The sequence below is a fragment of the Mus pahari genome, chromosome 16, assembly GCF_900095145.1.
Source record: "Mus pahari chromosome 16, PAHARI_EIJ_v1.1, whole genome shotgun sequence".
Lineage (NCBI taxonomy): Eukaryota > Metazoa > Chordata > Mammalia > Rodentia > Muridae > Mus > Mus pahari.
The window spans coordinates 51,757,849-51,781,376 of NC_034605.1; the positions used below are offsets into that span (position 1 = coordinate 51,757,849).

Sequence of the window (23,528 nt, forward strand, 5' to 3'; positions counted from 1 at the left end):
TTAATTTATTTATTATATTTATTTACACTGTAGCTGTCTTCAGACACCCCAGAAGAGGGAGTCAGATCTTGTTACGGATGGTTGTGAGCCACCGTGTGGTTGCTGGGATTTGAACTCTGGACCTTTGGAAGAGCAGTCGGGTGCTCTTACCCACTGAGCCATCTCACCAGCCCTCCCAGACCCTCTTGTTATCTCAATATTCACCCACTGGCTGTGGCCTCCTGAACACCCTGGAGATGTGGTACGAGAAGAGAGCTCTCTCTGAACCAGAGGGATTTACTTTCCCACACACATGACTCCGTGTTCTTTCTCACATCTCCTTCAGGATCTTACTCTCATCTCTACTTGAGAAGAATTACTGCCATGACAGTGCTTCCTAAAACCTACTATTGCATATCACCACATAGCAAGCTGTGATGCCATCAGAAGGAGCCCACACTCTGCCTCACTTGAAAGATTTCTGAGACATGACTCACCTGCAAAGCCCCTGCCCCTGCCCTGTGAGGGTGGGACTGGCCCAAAGTGCCGAGGGTACACAGATGCTGGGTAGAAGGGCAGAGCAGGAGGTGGTGGGAAGGGAAGTGGGTGGTTCTGCCGGGAGAAGTTGAGGCCCTCTAGGATGCTCTGGCGCATCTTCTCAACCTTGGCAGCCTGCTCCGCCTGAAGTCAATGGACACACAGGAAAAAAACATCACCCACGCCTTCTAACAAACGTAAATAGTCACTAACAAAACAGAACCACTGCTGTGTAAATCTCCATCTGCACAGTCTCCTAATTCTTTATTTTTAATATTTATGTTTAGTTGTATATCTGTGTGGGATTTCTCATATGTACAAAGTGCCTGTGAAGTGGTCGGAGTTGGGCCTACCCCATGCCCTGAGCTGGTGGTAGTGAGGTGCCTTTTGTGGGAGCTGGGAACTGAGGTCAGGCTCTCTGAAAACAATACCTGCTCTCTGCAGTCCCCACCTACTCCTAACACTTCCCCTTCCCACCTAAACCAACGGTCACTCGCAGACCTGTACACCGCAGGATGTAGAGTATGGCAAACTGTCCTCCTCACATGGGACAGCATGCTACCTAGTGCAGCTCATAGTCCTGCTGGCCCAGCTCTGCACTTTTGCCCTTCTTGCTGGCTTCACTGGTTTCCCACGGTGCTGAAGTGCTCTGAGGGGCTTGTAAATGAGTAACCAGCTGTGATGTGTCACAAGCCTGTGCCACTGGCCATGAGTGCAACCCTTGTGATCAAGCAACAATAGTAAATGAAATGTTTATCAAGAGAAGACACGCTCTCTTCTCCCCTTCTTCTCTTTCTGCCGCCACCTTGTCTCCCCCTCCCAATAAAACCTCTTCTACGTGAAGAAATAGATAGATAGATAGATAGATAGATAGATAGATAGATAGATAGATAGATAGATAGATAGATAGATAGATAGAGAAGTCACACTAATGACTGAAAATGTGAGCAGAGATCCCTGAATAAAGTCAGGGGTGGGAGAGGGGTGATGCTATCCTTAGGGTGCGTCCTGCTGATTACAGGAGCTGAGTCCCTGGGGCGAGTCTGATCTTCACCATCGTTCTGTTTATTTTCTTGTTTCTTCTTTGTGTACACCCACTTAACAAACCTCAACCAACAACCAACCAGCAACCCACCAATCTCTTAGAGCCCCAGCATTTATACACCCTCTGAAAAGTCCCCAAAATTCCAAAGGTCACACAATTGCAGAAACTATCTGCAGGTGACAAAATCAAGCCCTGGCTAGAACAAGCATGGGGCAAATGACAGGCAGCTGCCGTGGACACTCTGAAGCAGCCCTGTCCCCACACCTGGGGTCAAAACAAAAGCATTTTCTTATAATATTTCTGTGGTTTTTAAAAGAAAATTCCAAAATTCCTCCAGGGCTTCTGCATCAGCCCCTGCCCTAGGTTCCTGCTCTGATGTCGATGACAAACGACGACATGGAAGCAGAAGTCAAACAAACCCTTTGCTCTCCAAGTTGCTTTGGCCACGGTGCTGTATCACAGCAAGGGTAACCGTTAATTAGACAGCAGGTTAGCTCACGCATTACATTCCACTCTAGCCAGAGATAGCTGCCCGTCCCTGACATACCTGACCATCACAGAGGTCGATGAGTGGGGTCTTTTCCCGGCTGGCTTTAAGAAGTTTGGACTGGAAGAGCTTCCCATCGAAATACATCCATGGACAACAGTGTTCCCAGGGGATGGGCTGTCCACATGCGTCATTAGCAAACAGTGCCATGTCTACTCCGCTCATGAAGAGAGCTGACAGCTGAATTCCACGCGGGTCTAAGTTGTCAATCTTTTAATGGAAAAGAGTAATTTATATGGAGTAAGAGTACTACAGTATCATACTTTCCCACTACAACTCCCCAAAGTTAATAGAGCTCGGTCCTCATCAATAAGAGGAGCGTACCTTGGCTTCACCCAGATCTGGTCTTACTCAAAGAAAGCCACATTTTATGTTCTTAAGAGTATCTAAAAATCATGTTTTATGAACATATTGAGTAGTTTGACGTCTGTGAGTTATTACAGTGTGGATAATATGATGCTTAAGGATAGACATGACGAGGGACCTGATGAGCTAGTCTCCTTCTGGACCCAGAGCTCCACAATCCCTTCAGTAAGGCCTAACACTTCAGATCTGAACACTGGCCATGTGATAACAGAACAGTTTTCAAGTAACTGTATTGAGAAATTAGTTGGCATAATTTCATTTTGAAATAAATCTGTACTATATGTTTGTTACTTTATATGCTGTTTCAAAGAAACTTTAAAACTGTCGAAATGCTTCAGGAGAAGTGAAAGAATGCACAGAGAGAAACACTGTCCTCAAGCTGTGCTTTGCTGGCACTCGGAAACTTGTGTCTTTCTTCTATGCTGAGTGAGCATTGGTGCCCACCTGGCCAGAACTCTGTCACCTCACAGACAGCGGACAGGGTAAGACACCTGACACAGTACAATCAACTCTTGATCATCTGTGTGCGCAGGGCACACAGATGTGGACAAACTAGTTCTAGGACAAAGGTTTAATTCTACATTGGTTTCTTTCTTGTCACCTCAATGGCTTTTCAAGAATACATCTTTAGAATAAAAACCTTTTAGTCCAGGTAAGGCTGCATTGTGGCAGAGAAAATGACTTTTGAAAAATGGCATTGTATGAAACACAAAAGAATATTTCAGTGCCAAATGCTAACGGACTTATGATGACCTGCACGTATTTCCTATCACATTCTTGTCCCATCTTTCCTAAACTTTTAGTCAATGCAATTAAGCTTGTGAGGCCTAGGAGTCAATCACTGTTTAGTGATCCTCCTATCTCTGGTCCCTAAGCATATGCCAACATGCCTGCCCCCAAAAACTTTCTATACCTCATGTGAGAACCCTGAGGGCCTGAGGTAATGGATTAAATGCACTTTCATTTTTATGTGCAATATATAGACAGGGTCAGTCTGAAACAAATGGCAAGAACACATGTTTTCTTGAGATCCCCTCTGTGTGCTATAGAAAGGAAGGAGACTCTTCACCATAGAGAGTAAACTGGTCTGCAGGAGAGCAGCTGAGCAGCAGAGGGCTGTAAGCAAACATACCCCAGCACACAGCTCACCCTCCCACGTCTATGGGATAGTAGCTATGAATCCCTCCTAGCCATCTGGGTCACTGCTCCCAGCCCATGGCCTCTGTGCCCTACACCAAAGACTAGAAAATCGGGATCAAAGCTTAGAAAGAGGTGGTAATACTATAAAGGTTTCTATCTCTATGAAAATGTTCTGCATGAAATACCATACCGCCTATCTGTGGACACAACTGTGGCAGCCTGAAGGCAACTCTTAAGAGTATAGGTCACGCTCTCTTGCCTCCCTCTCTTGCCTCTTGCTCCCCCCTCCCTGTCCCCTACCCCTCCCCTCCCCCCTCACGTGGTCATGGTGGGCCTCTACTTTTCTACTTTTTCCCTCTCTCTGCCTTTCTGTCTCTGCTACCCTCTTAACTCTCCTCCTCATGCCCTGAATAAACTCTATTTTATACTAAAAATAAAAGGGGGGGGGAGAGTATGGGTTACTACTGGTCATACCCAAATACAAAGTCCCACTGATTAAAATCCTGGCCATATCACTGTATATAGAGTTTAATAGAGTGCAGCAAAGGTTTACAGCAGAAAAGCACTCGTTAGGATTACTCATTTCTGAACTTGCTGAGAGGAATGGGGCAAGTTCACATTGTGTGCACTCATTCATATATGAATTGCACTGGCCACTGAGGGACTGCAAAGGTGGATTTAAAAAATAATGTTAGGTCTGAAGATGTAGCTTAGAACAGAACTTGTTGACCATGCATGAAGCCCAGGTTCAATCCTCAGAAATGTAATTATCAATTTAAGTAATGATAACTACCATTAACTTAACAGGCAAGTGTTTCTAAAATAAAAGCTATATAATTATATAAGTGTACATTTGACTTCCTTCCAAAAAAAATTTTTTTAATTGTTTTAGAGACAGTTTTTTACTATATACCAAGATGGCCTCAAACTCTTGATCCTCCTATCTCTGCCCCTAAGCATATGCCAACACGCCTGCCGAAAAACTTTCTAAAATTCATACTGCAGTGTTTTGATGTCCTTAATTGTCTTGTCTTGTGTGTGTGTGTGTGTGTGTGTGTGTGTGTGTGTGTGTTTCGAGATAGGGTTTCTCTGTGTTAACAGTTTTGGCTGCCTTGGAACTTGCTTTGCAGAGTAGGCTGGCCTCGAACTCAGAAATCCACCTGCCTCTGCCTCCCAAGTGCTGGGATTAAAGGCGTGAACCATCACCATCCAGTAATTTTTAGTGATGTGTATGGATGCCTATATAAATGTATATGCACTCAATGAGTGCCCAGAGGCCAGGAAAAGGCATTGAATTCCCTGGAACTGGAGTTATAATGGACAGTTGTAAATTGCTGTGTGTGTACCAGAACTCAAACCCAGGTCCTCTGAAGAGTGGTAGCTAAGCCATCTCTCCATTCCCTTAAATGTTAACTAGAAACCTAACCTGTACAGATGCCTGAACTTACTTAAATGGAGAAAAATATTCAACATTATCCAAAGTTCCTCAACTAGAGAAACAGAAAAATCTGGCTTCACAAGAAATACAGCTGCAGAATTTATTCTCTGCACAGATAGTTAAGAGCCAATTGTAGTGAAGTGATGTCATCCCACTTCTACTTACTGAGTTATAGACTCTAACTCTTATTTTATGTCATATTTACCTATTTGCAAAACATCTCTGCAGCTATCACAGACATGTTATGGGCCCCAATACTGTCTTTAAAGCTCTTCATTTTCCATCTTTTATATTCTCCACGTGGCATGTGGAACTTTTAAGAGAATTATAGGGATGTCAAGAACAAAGGAGAAGACACTGGACAAATATCACAATGGTAAAAGTTCCTTCTCCTCATCCTTCACCCCCAACTCTGAGCCCCAGGCTCAGTGCTAATTTTGCCTTCACAATTACACTCATGCTGGAAAACTAGGAGAATGGCTCACAAAATTGAACAGAGAGGCAAATGAGGGTCATCAGTCACTGTCACAGGTATGCAGGGAACCACACAGAGCATGCTCAATTATTCATGGCTATGGTGGACAGAGGAAGCATGGATGAGATGAATTCTTAAACACTCGTTTTAGCTAAGGGTGCAGTGTCTCTCCCAGTAACCCTCCCTTCAGATAAGCTGATAGCAAGAGTCCAAACTGGCAGAAGTGGGACCTTCCTTCCTCTTTTCCTGATGGCAAAGCGTGTACCAGACACTGACGGGGAAGAGTGACTGGTCTAGGCAATCCACAAACGGGGTGACAGCCCCAGCACAGCAACAGCGACAGCCAAGAGGTGACTGTGTCTTATTAAACAGTGAAGAGGCATCTTACAGAAAGGCACCGTTGTTGCTTTGGACTTGTCAAAAACCCTTAATGGTTAAATGAAAAAGCAATTTTAAAATTTATCTTTCTATCACTAAATTCTAGAATGCCCAACTCTACATAGGAATTTTGGGTAGCCTGAAATAAGGAAATTCCTATCAGTTCTCAATTTAATAGTTGAGAGAATGCTTAATCGTAAAAACAAAACCAACCCAGGCCACGCTGCCCCCTCTCAACCCCAGGCTACTTTCTCTCTCATAGCTCCTTTGCAATGTGTGCTGATCCTGACAATGAAGGTCTTGGTGTGGACTGTGCTTGCAAAACAGGACCACTAACTTCCACACAAGAAGACTTGGGCTGCGACGAGGGAGGCAGAAGGCCCTGTTTGTGGAATGTATCTCACCGATACATCTTTAGAAATGTCGCGCCTGAGATGAAGAATCAGGCAAAAACCATGAAAACACTAAGGTCTCAAAAGAACCAAAATGAAAGCTTCAAAAGGTGCACCCTGCATGTGGGTCCGAAAATGAAAAGGATGTGGGAGAGAAGATGAACTTTGGTTAAAGTAACTTGATGGTGAATAAGGCTTGGTGGGCATACCTGGTCCCTGGCGGTCTGATTTTCAGAACTGGGATGTCAATACTGAAGGAATAATCTACACAAGAGAAACAGGAGGAGAGGCAGAGGGTGGCACCACACTCTAGGGCAGTGACTCCACCCCCTGAAGCACAGCCTGCGGCGAGGACGGTGACGGAGCACCCGGGGAACACACGGGGGGACCTGACTGGGTCCGCCACACTGCCTGACACCGAAAACAAAAGTGTTAAAGATAGCAACAGTTTCTGCCTAATACACAGAAAAGCTTGATCCACAAAGTAAAGAACACAGTTGGAGGGGGTCCTGTTGAGCTTTGGTTTTGTACTTAGCTTGCTTCAAAGTCATCAGAAGCCTCAACAGAGCTCCAGTTAGCACCAAAATATGCAATTTAATATAATACTTTAGGGAAAACCCAGAAATTTATTAAGATCCACCTGTCAGATACTAAAAAGAAAAAAATCTTCAGAGCTAGTTTAAAATCTTTGCCATAAGATGTGTTCATAAAGAACAGCAAAAAGATCTAAAAGTGAAGGTAAATTTCTCAAAAGAGATTAGCTGATTTTAAAACAAACTTGATAAAAAATTAAATAACCGATGACAAAGAAAAACAAAACCCTAACATTAAAAAGAAAAGGCAGAACTGTGAGTTCAGCTACCCTTGAGAACTTGAGCTCTCTAACATTTAATACAGAAACAGTAAAGCAATTATAATCATGAACACAGCAACTAATGAGTGCAGGTGACACTACAAAACCAGCCAACTCAGGAGAAAATAAACACTGCAACACAAACACAAAGGAGGGCTACAGGCAAAATGAAAAGGAATGTGATGTGAAACACTCACGAAAAGGGGTGTCGGGATGATGCTAACACCGCTCTTCAAGTGGTTCTTTTAAAAAGGGACTATGCAACACCAGACAGGCAAAGAATAGCTTTAGAGAAAACTAAAGTGCAGCTAGGAACAATGAAATGAAATAAGAAAAAGAATCCTGGCTAGATGTTAGAACATTCCTAAGACTGAGCCCTCCCAGGGCTGGAATCCCCTGGTAAAATAAAAAAGAGAAGTTTATTTTCCGATGTGAAAAACAAGAATAAACATCAACTGATAAACAGGTAAAATCTGATAAACGTAGAATTGGCTGTTTACTTGCTTACAAACCCTCCTGGCACAGCCAGACCTGGACAGGAATATCCCCTTTGCCTTGAAGGCTTTGACACATAGGACATTAGTAGTATTAGTTTGGTGCCCAAACAACTGTCTGGTGAGGGTTAGCAAAGTTACACCAAATCCAAAGCAAAACTTCCCAGGACAAGGACACAAGGCTTGTGTCAGACAGTACCTTGAGTTCCTGCAGCTGGTCCGGCTCATAGAGTTTGGGGGACAATGCCTGAGCCAGGAAGGCATCCAGCTCCTGCCTTCGCAGAATGCGAGCTCCGGGCCACTGCACCATATACCTGTGAGGAACAGAAGGAGTGGAATGACTAGAGCAGTCGACCAGTACTTGGAAAAACAGCAGCAGCTTCTCAATAAATCCAGGACAGGGCAAGTCAGGAAGCTGCCTCTGTATTCTCTTTCAACCACTGCTTCCATGAGGATGCCAGGTGAACAGTGAGTGTGCCTGTGATCAACACTCAGCGTGCTAGAATGTTGGGCAGTGCTTGCCCAGACCGGTGGGTGCCACATACTTGATTCTCAGCATTCAGGAAGCAGAGACAGGCAAGTGGTTCTCTGTGAGGTTGAGATCTGTCTCATTTGAATTAAGGGATCCGTGGCAGCAGCTGAACATGAGAATGGTGTAGAAAGTGCCCATGAAGAGCAGGATACTCAATGACTAATGAGGGCATCTTCACATCTGGAACAGCCGGGTGTGGGTGGCTAAAAGGATTCAACTTCCACTAGGATAGATGTGCCAAGCAGCCAACAGCTGTATCACTCACCCGACAGAGTGTAACCTCGTACAGCTTCTAGTGTGGAAATAGCTAACTGCAATAGTCATAAGCCTGTAAGCCCATTAGTACTGAGTCTGTGTACCCCACCATCTTCTGGGGGACTGGATCAGGTTGCTAGGTACCATTAAAACAACTTCTGAGGACAGACTGCTTAGCGAGTCCTGGAGAACAACTCAAAGGGGTATAGGAGGTGGAGAGATGCAAAACAATACCCTTTCCACCTTTGCCTGCTAAGGAGGCTTTCTCGGGCTTAACACCAAGTTAATACAACCAGGGCTAGCATTCACCTATAAAAATGTACACTAAGAGAAGGCACAGGGAGGTTCTAATGAGTCATTAATAAGCAAAGTAAGATTTCACATACTCACTAAGAGGCAGATACTGACCTAAATATTTTACAGATAGAAGCATATATTGTTCTAGCAATTCTGAAGCAGAAGTAAGTGTCCTGTATCAAAGTTGAAACTGAAGGACACAGAGACATACACTTTATGGTACAATTATGTAGCATAAGTAAACAGGCAATCAAATTTCAGTGTGAATGAATACTAAATATTTCTACTGCACTTAAATAGTGATATAAAAGTAAATTAAATTATCACTATGTACACTGACAAAAATTACACCCTTTGGCGGGCATGGTGGCACAGGCCTTTAATCCCAGCAGTGAGACCAAGCCAGGGCTACAAACTGAGACCCTATCTCAAATAAAGAAATGGGTATTATATACTTTGCAACTAAGTGCCATAAATCAGACACAATAGTCCCTGAGGCTCCATGAGTAAATGTGGAAGAAGCCCCCATTACTGACTGGAGAGTGTGCTCGATATACAGTATATATACAGTATGTATTCTTTTCCTCACTTAACCATGCTTTGTGCTCTTAGCTTTTGCTAATTAGTTATTATATAATACTTATATTCCCCTATTAATAACTACTTACATATTCATTTGGAGCAATATACACATAACATGAACCTCTCTACACTGTCTATTTCTGAGTCTGCTGGCTTCAATGGCATTGGCACAGTCCCACCAGCCTACAGCCTCACTCCCTACCACTCCTTTCGTCTCTTACATGGAAACTTCAGATTCCATTCTGGCTCTATGTTCCTTTTAAACTTTTGGATCAGAAAAAAAAAATCGGTGTACCCCCAGTTCCAAAATGTTTCTGGGTGGTGACTCAGAATCCGGCATATCTGCCGAACCCATGCCCCTATTGGTCAAAGTATCTGTTTCCCGCCTTTCTATTCAGTTGCTTACAGATCTTCTCAGATAAGAGACATGAAGAAAATATGTTCATGAAAGCAAAGATCAGAGCCCACTGATAACAGAAACAGCAACTCATTCTGAGATACCCATTTATTTACAGATTCCTATCTGCAACTTTAGAAATTTCCAGATCCTATTTGCATTAGCAACTCACCTAATAGATTTTTTCTGGAGATGCTTTTTTGGTGAGTATTCTTTGCCATGAAATTAATTGAGCAGAATAGAAACCACTTGATAGCTGGGTGTAATAGCCTACACCTTTTTTACCAGCACTCACAAGGCAGAGCAGGAGGATCTCTATATCCAGAAGTTCCAGGACAGTCTGGACTGGACTACATAACAAGTTACAGGCCAATCAGAGTGATACACCCTATCTCAATAAACAAACAAACAATCAACAACTTGGGAGCTTACAGCAACAGACTTGGAAGAGCTTTGTAAATCTTCCCCTTCTCTACCTTTACCACAAAGGCTAATAGGCAGCCCAGAGCCTTCAAAGACTAGTCTGACTTTGACTAACATGGGTATTGGGGAGAAACGTGGTTTGACACACTGCCGTCTCAAGTGTTTCCAAGCACACATAGACAGCTGGGGCCTTGCTATGACCCCATGGACCCTTCATCCCTGAAAACTATTCATGTATATGTGGTTGATGGTTTTGTGTTTTGAAATAAGGTCTTACTTTGTAGACCAGGGTAACCTTGAACTATCCACCTTTCTCCTCCAGCCTCTTCTAGTGCTGGGACTACAGGTGTGCATCACAACATGCAGCCTCCTCCTTGAGATTTCAGACTGACTCTCATCCTCCCTCTACCCCTCTACCCAGCAGTCTGGCCTTGAACACACAGAGATCTTCCTGCCTCTATCTCCCAATTGCTGCTATTAAAAGTGTGTGGCCGGGGCTGGTGAGATGGCTCAGTGGGTAAGAGCACCCGACTGCTCTTCCAAAGGTCCAGAGTTAAATCCCAACAACCACATGGTGGCTCATAACCATCCGTAACAAGATCTGATGCCCTCTTCTGGAGTGTCTGAAGACAGCTACAGTATACTTACATATAATAAATAAATCTTAAAAAAAAAAAAAATTAAAAAAAAAAAGTGTGGCCACCACTGCGTAGCTCTGCTAACTGAAGCTCCATCTATTTGTCTGCAGTCTTCCCCCTTCACTTTTAGAAAGACCTGTTTGATGTAGTCTGTATGTAACATGACAACAGATCTCCAGGAATTCTCACATCACAGCATTAACGTCTACTCACTGTCTCTGCTTCTTCATCTCTGTTCCCCTAGATTCTAGAGCCTGGGCCCTACCCATCCTAACTGCTGCCTTACAGTGACATTCATAACATGGCAATGTCTAATGGGACTTTATACCCAGAGTGGAGAGAACACTGGCAAAAGCTGAATCTGGAGAATGGGAGAAAGTCTCACCCTGTCTGTGGCTCTCTGCCTAGGTGCATGGATAAATGATCTACACAGGGACGCAGAGGCTAGGAACTACCTAGCTCCTCCACCTCACAATGCTAAGAACTGTAGGTGCTGGCAAAGGATGGATCTCTCATTCAGTCTTTGAGGGCCAACGGAATAAACAGTCAAGACTGGTATTGCTGGACCAGGAAACATGAAGTTGTCCCTGAGACAGACAAAATGTGAATGTCACACCTCATCCATAACCAAGAAACATGGTTGTGTGCTATCCAGAGGTGACCACAAATTATGCATCACAGCGGGTGCAGTATGCTGCCTAGGTCAGTGTTGACAGTGGACAAGCCAAGTGTTACACATCAATTCACACTTGGAACAAAGAATATAAACTGACTGTGCTTGACACAAACCTAGACGTATCTGTGAGAGAGAATCTCAATTGTTGGGGGATGGGGTAGGTGTTCTTGATTGATAATTAATGTAGGTCCCAGGCCACTGTGGGTGGTACCATCCCTGAGGAAGTGAGCCTGGCCTGTCTAAGAAATGTAGCTGAACAAGCCAGTAGGCTAGGCTGAATTCCTCCATAGTCTGGCTTTTCCCCCGAGGGACTGGAACCTATAAGCCAGAAAACCAAACCCTTCCTCCCTAAGCTGCCACTTTAAGTCTTGGTTTGTATCATAGCAACAAAGAAGGAACTCTAGCAGTAACTGAACTCACTTTTGCTCATGAGCAAAAACAGAGCACAGGTTTTCCCTGTGTTGGGGTCAGGGGCACAGAGGTTGCCATCTTGAATCACTCTTCTGGTACACAGACATACATACAGGCAAACAGCCACGCACATAACGAGTAAAGTACAGTAAGTAGGGTGGAGAGTGACTGAGGAAGACGACACCCATATGAACCTCCAGGCTCCATAGGCATATATGCTCACCTGTTCACTCCCACCCCCTCTCTCACACATACAAACACATACACACAATTATATAATATTTACAAGCTATGTGCTTTCTAAATATACCTATTCTATTATGCACTCCAGTACAATTATTTGTTGTATTTATGTGACCCACATTACCAGGCGACACATACAAACACAGACAAATCTCAACAGACAGCACAACCTTGTAAAGTAAGCTGGGCATCTTTTCCAGAGAACAATGACCATGGTGACTATGCCCCTGCCCCATGTCTCTCACCGTAAGACGCAGCAGAGCACCATGAGGTGAGTGGGCACATTGGCAGGGTTGAGCATGGCTGGGGTATCAGACCTCATGCAGGCCAGGAAGGCCCTCATCCGGCGGTTCTTGTCCTCCACCGCCTTGCCCAGCCAAAGCCTCTTCAGGTTGGGGCAGGTCCACTCCCGGAAGGCCAATGCTTCCACTAGTTCCGGGGTCTGAGGAGACTTCCCCTTGTAAGCTGCCCATTCCTTAATGATCAGTGGCGAGACTGCAGAGGAAAAACACAAAGAGGCTCACTCATTGCAAGTAGCTCACTGGTCCTCCAGCCTGCACAATAACAACCTGTTCTGGCACTGGGCCTGGCCACCCCTCACAGAGAATGAAGCACCCTTCCCTCTGCACGCTACTATGTCTCTGAACCTCTCTATTCAGTGATTAACAGCTCACTTAGATATTCCATAAGGCCACACATAAATTTCTTCTCAGACAGATCAAGACTTGATTTCCCCTTTGCTGAAAATGTTAGAGACTTGTTGGTACTTTAAGTCTACTACACAAAAGTGTGGCATTCTCTAGTACTTCAACATAACCCAAATTAGTTGCTCTCTTTTTCTACATGACTACTTCCACAAGTCAAATCTAAGAAGTGATTTACATTTTGCAACAATTTTCCTTAAGGATTTTCTATTTGAATAGGCAATAAACACTACAGGGTGGCCAGTATGATTGCACAGAAGTAACATTCCAACTTCTGAATTCCAGATGGTAGCAGAACACAGCAATTATCTTCAGCAGGACTTACAACCGTGCAAAATTCTCCAAAATTCCATTCTGAAAGAGGCAAAATATCCTAAGCTTCTATAACAATGACCTCACACCCAGTGTTTCATCAGTGCTGGATTCTTACAGACACAGAAAAATGGCACAGTCCCAGTCTTCACATCTACAAGGTGGTAATCCAACCTGCAATCTGGAAGTTACAATTCCCCAGTTGCACTGAGGTAACGATCTGATGATGGATCTGGGTGTGCATTCACAAGCAATAAGCAGTGCATACCCGAACCAGAGCAAGGCTTGCATGCAAGGCTCCATCTGGCACGGAAACCAGGATGGGCTGTGCATATTCTATCCAATAAGCTTTACCTCTAGGTTCTTTCTCTAATGAATCTACTCTGAGTCTCAATAAAGTCAGGGGATATGATAATTTCTTCAAATGTAATGAAAACTGCCAGGAGTTAGGTACTGGGAAGTACAATGTATCAGTAACAGGAAAAAAAAATGCTTAAACACATTTCAATCTCAACATGTAAGATAACGTGTAACATATGGGAATGTGCCAGGCACACCTTCAGGAAAGCTCCAGGCAGTGATGTTTTACATGTAAGCCAGCAGGCCAAGCAGCAATCTAAGTGTAATCACTAAAAATTTCTTTTTTCAAGAAGTACTGCTGTCATGAAGCAAATTTCTTCCATTTTCATTTCACTATCTTTGATGGAAATGTGAGTATTAACACACTTAAGGATACTGAATGTTCAATAGTATTATATGATAGCTGAGACACCTTTAAATGCTTACTCGAAATTTTATCAACTCAGAACAGACATTCACGTATATCAGCATATTTTTTTGCTGTTGTTTTTATTGTTTTAGGTGTCAAGAAGAAAATCAGTGAGAGTGCCATCACGAAGCAAGGCCTGTCCGTGGACGCACAATCTAAGGCATCACCATCCATCCCACGTGGATCCCATGTGGTTCCACTGAGCTCCAGCACAGCTCAGCTTCCAGAACCTTCCCCAGCTGTGCCAGCACCACAACATGTATTACCAGCATCACTATCACCTCAGCCCCAACCCCACACACAAGCAGTCATCCTGGAAGCCCATTCCTCTCCCTGCCTCCTTCCCTCCTGTGTCCACTGCAGAGGACAATGAGTAATAAGGCAAGGGCTTCAACCTGAGCTTCTGAGCAGGTCCCTGCACCTGTGGCATGTGCTTATTTGTTCATTCGTGTCCTCTCTCCCACCCCTACTCCATACATATACCACACAAAATCCACAAACACATTCTGTTCCCGGCATCATTATCATAGATGATAAAAACACAGGCCCCTATGTTAGAGTCTGTGGTGTTTTCTCATGGGAGAGAGGCACCCTAAGTCACCTATGTTTGTCACTCTAATACTTCACCTTTTCCTTGGCTGTTTTTAGACTACCTTTAATCAGTCTGTAGCACACATGGTGTTTTATTTACTTGGGGGACCAGATTTCAGTATGCCCATTTCTGAGTAACAGGCTGTCTCCATAGTGACTGTTGTATTTGATGGTGCTCTGTGTGCGTTCTAGGCCCCACCTGCCACGTGCCCAATGAAGCAGTTCCTGCAGCCTCAGTGTCCTGAATTTGCTCATGTGATGCGACATTATGGGCCCTAGACCTTAGGCATCCAGTGGATTCAGTGGACAGTAGGGCAAGATCACAGATACAGAAACGATGGGTGAGGCTTATGCCACCTGTCATAGCACTAAACGTTGGCTGTCCACCTGCAATAGTCCTAATGAGCAAAGTTCAAAGTTGTCATAAACACACAAAGCCTGCTCCAAAGACACCGGTGTGCAGGACTTGTTTTATTTTGTTCCCAGATGCATAGCTGTTTTCAAACACTCTAATATTTGGAGAACTTTTGAGTATATCATGACTCAATAACTGTGCAATCGCTTGACCAATCACTACACATACCTAGTGGGTACTTCATTTGCCAGGCAAAGATGGGACAGTTGCAGTAACAAGTGCAGCCCTGACCTGGTTCCAGGGGCTATGAAAAAAGGGATAAAACCTTGCTATGCAACAAAATACTAACTATTAACCTAAAAAGCACCTCACCATGCAGGGAAGACTATATATGATTTCATAGCTTATAATATTTATATTTATGGCACTTATAATAACTGATTACAATAAATTAATTTTTCATATACATGTTAACATTGTATTTTATTAATTCTTTCCAGCATTCCATACAATGTGTGTTCATCATATTCAAACACTCCCAGATCTACACACACCTACCTCTCTAAAAGCATTTTAAATTACAGACCTAAGAGGGTGACAGGGCCCCAGGCTGCCAGAGTGGTGCTGTCTGGCCTGGAATAAGAGTGTATTCATGGTAGGACCATTTCAGGAAGTCACGTTCAAGTAAGAGTACTCAAGAGGTCATGCATGACCTGTCACCTCAATGAACATTAATGTCACCTTTTCTACTGACAGAAAAGCTACTGCTTCTAGAAGGAGCCCATTTCTACAAAGCAGCAGAAATTAGCTTTCTGACCACACTCTAAAACCATGTTTTACCTTAGTAAAAACCAATTGGAGAACAGCAAGCATTTATGGGATTGTAGGCTCAATTTATAATACTTACTTTACAGGAAACAAACCCTCAAATGCAATTTGGGGCCATAAAACACTGTCATACTTAAGCTGTTAATAAAAACCCAGACATTAGTTGTGTGCTTGTATCACGGATAATCTGGGCCTCTACTGCTAACCCAAGAGCACTAAGCAGGGGTTGTTTTATATGGGAGTTCCCAGGGGTCCACAGCAGCTGCCTCAACAGCTTTGTGCCATAGAAGTACCACTGCAGGGGTAGTGGCAGCATGCCACACCACCTTTACAAGGGGGAGGAAGATACAGCAAAAGGAGCAGCTTCCCAGCCCTGTGACCTGAGTGTATGCGCACTGGGTGGGTGATGGTGGGGGACTGTTATGCCTGAGATCATCCAGGGAAAATTATGCTGGCAATTTTACCCCAGGATAGAAAGAAAGAAAAACTGGACACCATGAAATCTGCTCTTTCCTCCTCTTGGATGGTACCCGCCCCCAGATCAGCACGGGGAGGGCAATGAGGAGCACTACACTCTGCCTCCTCACTCTAAGCACCTCCACAATCCTCAAGGGGTACCAGCTCTTCTTAGAGCTTTTCTATCTGAGGCAGGCACCATCCGAGAGATGATGCTCAGTGGTCCGTAGGACACTGGCAGGCACACTAGCAAAGACAGACAGATGAGTGCCTCCCTCTTCTCAGGTATGTGGCTCTTAGCACTTTAGAAACCCAAAAAGTCAAGGACTTACTAAGTAAGAATCTACTCAAAAGAGTCATAGTACAGGCTGCGGGTGGTGCTGGCCCTGAGTAACTACTTCTTGGGCTAATTAGTTTGAAATCTGGGAGAACAATATCAGAGCTAGTACTGGAAACTGTGCAGAATAAAGAAGTCCAGAACAGCTCTTCCCATCAGTCCCTGGAGAACACCAATGACGGGAAACAACCATGGGGTTACAGTCTCAGAAAAGGGCAGCTGAGTTACCCGCCTCCTGCCTCCTGCCCAGCACCTAGGATACACCAGAGCCTCACCTGTACAATGGGAAAACTCTAGGCTGGAGGGAGGTGTGGCTTCAGCTCCTGCTACTGCTCAGGCCACACCAGAGACAGGGTTCTAGCCTCATGAACAACAGGAGCACTATGGACACCCTCAGTTGAGAGCCCAATCTGGGTTACTGTCTACAGGAAGGACACTTTAACTTGTTCTACCAATAGGGATCAGAATTCTATTGAAAACTTGAAATCAGCAGAGGTTCTTAAGTTTTTAAGAGTGAACTAGGCTAGTCCTATGCTATATGACCACAATACTACTGGGCTACATCCCTGGCCTTCAAAGAACCTCAGTAATTACAAGCTCTCTCACACAGGTATTTTAATTCCCTAATACACTAAAAGTCTTCATATACTCACCTCAATAAATCATAACCATGTATTCATATCAAACATTCGTCTATCCCATTTCCCATCACTTCCCCCCACCCCCACCCCAGCTTTTCTCTGTATAGCCCTGGCTGTCCTGGAACTCTCTCTGTAGACCAAGCTAGACTCAAACTCAAGAGATCAACCTGCTTCTGGTTCCCAAGTGCCAGGATAAAAGACGTGTACCACCATCACCTACCCAATCATTCATTTTTGTGATTGGTTGTTACACACTCCTGCAAAGAATCACACACTCAGTAGTAATAAAACATGCTGACAGAATTGATTCCAAACACTTGCTACTTAATACAAAGCCATGCTTGACAAGAGGCTATCTCTCTGTTGTATGAGAAGATAACCTTATGCTCCAAAGTCTACCAGGCTGGTCCCACTCTTTGGTACACTGTTACTTGGTCCCTTCTTCCCAAACCAAGACCAGACACTTCTCATCCACAGGTCCTCCTGCCCTTTTCAGGAGCAGAGGCTCCGAAGAATGGATAGCTCCTGTCCGCTTCTACAGCCTGAGTCCAGAACACAGGCTCCTTATTTACACTTGTTTCTGCTCTAGCACATACATCTTCTCTCTAGAGATCGTTCCTGTTGTACCCTCTCCCCTTTGCAAAAAGAAGAGGAGGAGGAAGAAAAGGAAGAGGAGGAAGAAGAGAGGAAGAAGAGGAGGAGAAGGATGTGGTGGTGGCAGCAATTTTTTCAACTTCATAAAGGAGAGAAGGAGAAAGAAGGGAAGCAGCAGTCCTCATCACAACCATACCCTAAAGCCAGTGCCTTTCTGAAATGTCTGAAGAAAGGAAGACATGAGGACAGCTTACCACCTCCACCTTTGCACAGTCTCCCATGTTCTTTTCTCTCACACACAGGTCAGCAGCCTGCACATCTGAGGTACCTGACTGAGTCACTTCATATTTCCTTACCCCAATCTTTTCTTTCCTTGATGGCTCATTCCCAATGGGGTTTCCAAGACCTGCTTGAAACAAGGTTAGAGGCAGGTGGGCATCACCAAGGAGAAGGCTTTGCCTGGCCCTAACATGCTCCACTCTGCATGCACTCTGTACAGGAGCTTTGCAAAGACTTGTCCTTGCTGCCTGAAGACCTGCAGCAGGACATAAGGTCAAGATTGCTCTCTGAGAGTCTCTGGTATGGCAGCACACTCTGAAATCAAGACTCAGGTCTGCGGGGAAGAAGTCAGTCTCACCAGGTGCTGCGGGATGGCATAAATGGTTACTGGAAACTCTTTTGACGAGTAGCCCTTTTTTGAACACACATACAAATAAACAAAAGAGCATCTTTTGAGAAACCAACCCAGTCCTTTGGAGCTGAGGATGAAGGGCTGAGTACCCAGGTCGGAGGCACAAGAACCCATAGCTTTCTGACACAGAAGGGTAGAGAACAGGAGCTCCGATGGGCACCACTCAGCTGCACCTCAGTGTAACTAACTCCGAGAAAAGGGAAACAAGGGTGCCTGTTCTAAAGCCTTATGGCTCAAAGGAAATTTTAACAATCTACTGAATTTAAACCAGGTGTTCTGGCTCATAATATGTCATCCCAGACCTCAGGAGGTTGAGGCACGAGAGCAGCTTGGAGTTCAGCCGTCTTGATACAGTGAACCCGAGTTTCCAGTTCCCATGCTCAGACCTACACAAGCCAGTCAGGAGTGCTGGCCATGCATGTCCCCATCTAGTGAGGCCACCGCTTGCTCACCTCAGCTGAAGTCAAAACTAAAGGGGATTTTCTGGAGAAAATGGTCCAGGGATTTATAAAATATTCACATTAGACTATGTTTTAGATAACACTTCTGTAGTTCCTAGCATATATTGATTTTTGTATTCTTAAATTAGCAGACAAAAGTATGAAGAAGAAAGCACAAATTCCCAAAAATATGACATGGGCCTCATGAAAGACAAAGCTTTGGACCTCACCGTTGACCAGTATTCCAAACAGTCCTCTCTAGGCCCTCCCCTCCCCCATGTTGATGAACTGAAGTAGCCATACCCAGGAAAACCATGGCAGCCCTGAACTGAATCCACTATGGTGGTAGAACCTTAGAGGAGCTGCTCTCCAGACCTCTGAGCTCCTAGAGAGATAGATCTGTGGCTCCTGAGCATTCGGGCAGACATGTGTGTCTCAGCTACTTAAACAGGCTAGTAACAGAGAGTGATGGCTGTTGAAGATGTTTTCAGAGTAATGTCAAGTTTAACATTGGAAACCTGCTATTTTATTCTTTTACCAAATAAACATCATTACGAAAACAGTACCAAGTATGGCTTCTCCTGTTCTGAGGGCTCAATCCTTGCCTACAGCCCAGAGGACAGCCCACCTCCTGCACAAGGAGGGTCTCAGGCAACTCAGCCATGATACTTCTAAGGCTTTAGAAAATGCACAAGAGATTACGAGGTACCGAGGGAAACAAACAATGGATTGTTACAGTACATACATTCTGGTGGAAGTCTGTTCTTTCTAAAAGCAAGTCTCTCAGTTTTCTTTCTGCTTTCTGCCAAACTAAACAGGACTCCGTAAACATACTGACGAACTGGCCTATAGAGCAGGGCGGCCGGAGGCAGGTCTTTGTTGGCTTCATCTTCAATAGAAACAGCAATTTTGATTTCACCCTTTGCATGGAAGAAAGCAGAATAATATTGCACATTTTTCATGTTGAATTTACAAGAAACTCACAGCAATATACTGCATCATCTCCATTAATGACATAGCTAGTCTATTCCAATGGCTTAACAACTTGCCTACAGTGAGATGTTTAGGAACTGTGGTCCAAATGTATGTCCAGAGACTCAAAATTAATCCTACATTACTTTATCTTTAATCCAAAAACCAAGAACAAAAGAAAACCACATAGATGAGCCAAAGGTTTTTAAACATTCTACACAGATAACACCAGACAACAAATACAGAAGGAAGCATGAAGAATCTACAACTTTTATTCATGGATCAAGATGGTCAGAGATAATAAAATTTATAATTTTCAATGACCTGTACAAAATCCAAGGTATACAGTATTCTGAGATGAAAGTCATATTTTCTAACCAAGCTTTTCCATAAAAATTTCCCACACGTTAAAAATTATCTCCCTAAGTTGAGAACTCTTTTTAGAACATGTTCTTGGCTTTTCCCCAGCACAGTAGGTGCTTACCATGTACTCATCTTAGCATGGCTGAGGCCACAGACAGCTGCTAGGACAGAAAACAAAAGTGTTCCATCCCAGCTCAGGTCCCAATATGGCAAGACTTTCATCTAACTCAAGACCATGCCGCCAAGAGAGAAACCACTGCGCTGCTCAGCAGCTGACTACTGCCAAACTCTACTGCATGGTATCACACTACATCAATATAGTCAAGGAATTTTACTTATGTATATTGTAACAAAAATACACACCATGCCCTCCAATGCCTATTAAACATTAACTGTAAGTTCTCTTAATAACCACCTTGCATATTTGCACTTTCACACAAATTTAACTTCAAAACTGATTTTCTCCTTATCTACAATACTTTCTTTCTTCTTGATTAATCCAGTGGTTAAATGTCCTCTACTATATTCACTTACTATGAGGGTTTCTCTTGCTAGTAATTCAACAGTACTACAAAGCTTCACGCTGCTGCAAATGTCTCAAGTGTGTGCCTGTCATGGCTCCTTGGCTCATAGGAAGCCGTGTGCACGGCAGTCTAAACTGCCCCTATACTGAAAAGTCCAAAGGAGCACTTTGTTAACCCTGAAAGGACGGTTAAGTTTACGTTTCCCAAGCCTGAACATTGTCAGTCTTCCCTTGACATTTGTAAGAACAGAAGAAAGCTATCAGTGCCATGTGCACTCTTCACACCCAACTGCCAGGCATCAGAGCTGGCAGCACCGATGCAGACGGTGGCTCCAGCACCCCTTACATCTCAAACAGTCCCACAAGGAAGGAGTGCCATCTCTATACGTGTTCTTTTGAAAAATGTCTTCTAAAATGCTGGACTGTACCATACATAACAAACGGTAACAAAAAATAACATTTTCATAACTTTTGATGATTCTTTAGAATAATGTTTGTTTTACGACCACAATCTGACCACTGATATTCATGCATGCCCATATTAAACAATAAGATGAGACTTGGAGGCAGTGACAACTAAACAAGGAAATGACTTAGGAGTTAATAGCATTACCTAACTACTCTATCTGGATGGGCTCATCAGTGGTCCACCTCATGAGAACTGGGGAGAGGAAGGAGCCTTTGACATTTACTGACTCCATTTTACAAGCCACAAATGGATTGCAGAAAATAGAGGGGTGAAAAAGACAGAGCCCATGTAATGAAGAAGCATGGTGATATCAAGATAGTAATAAACCAATTCTGTATGACAAATTTATCACTGAAGTGACTTGTGCCAACACAAAGACCATAAATCACTGAGAAAATTTAGATACAGAGATACACTGAGACACAAGATTAAAAAACAATGTCAACAGTATGTATATATTTAGCTACACATTTGGTAAAACACTAATAAGGTAAATTATGCCGCTATATGAAAGATAACTGGCACTTCTAAATATGTACATTTTAACAAAATCTTGTATACCATTCTTGGGTCCTATCATTAAACCTGCAGTCAACAAAGCAGAGGAAAAATGTCAAAATGCATAGAGTGCTATTAGAAGAGAGCTACTATTGCCTAGGGACAAATAATAAAGAAGGCAGATACCATTTACAACATTAGGATTAACTTGACATTTCAACAGAAATGTGTAAAAATTCTTTACTAAGAAAAAAATTATGAGTCATGAAACAATGTGTCATTATTTCACTAGTTTTTTAAAAAGTGGTTTTAAATTGAAAAGGAAAGTAAGATTTCATAATTTGCTTTTAAATTGCATTTATAGATACAAATTTTTATCTTTTGTTTAATGTTTAGAAATTGGAAATATTTTATAAAGACCAAAAAGGAAAAAAGAAAGAAAAAAAGGTTTGCAAAAGGAAACCAGAGACGAAATGCTGTCAAATACTTAAAGCTGCTTCAAGGACCCTGGGTAATACCTTTGTCAGGACATGGAAGATGTAGGGGTACATCAGTCCCTTCTTGTGTCTGTGCTCAGCCACTCTCAGCACCTCAGGTGCGACGGGGGGCAAGGGAGGTGTGGTGATATCCATGTGGTTCCTAGTTGGCATTGACAGGAGGCACGGGATTGGTTGAACAGTGCCCATATGGCTCCCTTTGCCTTCAGCTAGCTGGCTCCCTGAAGAGGCAGTGGATGAGCCTTCTACCTGCAGAGCAAAAGACAGAAAGTAGGGAAAGGGTTTATGTCCCATTCTCTCATTATCTCAAATATACACAGGCATCACCTAAACAGCAGAGGGCAGAGATGACTCCTGCCTAGAATGGTCAGATTCAGTTCCAACCAAAAGGCAAGGTGGGCAGAAAACACTCACCTATCCCTCCTCAGACTACTTTATGCACACCACACCACCACCAGCATGCACTGTGCCTGCCATGGAGGACAGCATACACTGCCTCCTGTAGTGTGGGGACAAAAAGACTCATCTCAGAAAGTAGTTCCAGCTTCCCCTGACCCTGGGCTCCCTGCATCGAGTTTGCAGCCCTCTGAAGCTGCCCCACTGTCTGAGCATCACCATGTGTTTCTGGTTCTCTGTGTTTCTGTTGTTCTTAAAATATTCCTAATATACTCCAAGAGGCTATGCATTTAACCACTGTTCTATAATTAGCAATTCAAAAAAATGAGTTCATATCAGGTCTGATTTCAGTCTTGTAATTGTTGGCACTAAAGAACAAAATTCCCATCTAAAACTTTCTCTCTACAGTCATGATAAAGCCCTACATTTAATTATACACGGGCAAAAGTAAATCAGAATAATAACAGCAACAGTGCAGACCACCACAATCCTCTCTCTACAACAATCTAATCCCATAAAAAACAATGACTCAGACCTATAAATGCCATCCCTGGGAAATGGGTGATATATTTCTAGGGGCAAATGCCCATTCTGTTAGCAACTGCTCACACAGACAGCAGGCATGGGCACAGGGCAGGAGAGCTGGACCACAATGGACTAACTCAGGGCTGCACCAGTACCAGGCAAGGTGCCAAGGAAAAGAGAGGCAAATCCAGATGCCCTGGCATACTCTGAATTGTCTGAAAAACTGTCCAAAAGAGTAATTATTATTTGTACGATAAAACTCTTCATCTTCATCAGAATGCTGGAAACAAAAACTGCTTATTGCTTGATTTGGTGTCACCCTAAAACATGTATGTTTTGTTGTCTCGGAATAAATTTCTTCATTACCAGGGTATGTAATTGAGTGCTAATTTTACCCTTTAATACACAGGTGCTAAGTTTGGTCTTAGAAGAACCCATGAAAAATTCACAGGAGTTTTCTATATTTTCC

General features: G+C 43.6%; 1 protein-coding gene across 1 annotated transcript in view; it reads right to left on the reverse strand.

Annotated features, from left to right (window-relative positions):
- LOC110333673 (constitutive coactivator of PPAR-gamma-like protein 1) overlaps positions 1 to 23,528 on the reverse strand; it is an 84,108-nt gene that overhangs the window by 8,877 nt on the left and 51,703 nt on the right. Inside the window, exons 9-14 of the mRNA XM_021215355.2 lie at positions 22,160 to 22,387; positions 19,562 to 19,736; positions 12,344 to 12,593; positions 7,844 to 7,958; positions 2,109 to 2,318; positions 477 to 660 (exon numbers count right to left, since the gene is read on the reverse strand). Coding sequence (XP_021071014.1) covers positions 477 to 660; positions 2,109 to 2,318; positions 7,844 to 7,958; positions 12,344 to 12,593; positions 19,562 to 19,736; positions 22,160 to 22,387 — 1,162 coding nt within the window. The remainder of the gene's footprint in view (positions 1 to 476; positions 661 to 2,108; positions 2,319 to 7,843; positions 7,959 to 12,343; positions 12,594 to 19,561; positions 19,737 to 22,159; positions 22,388 to 23,528) is intronic.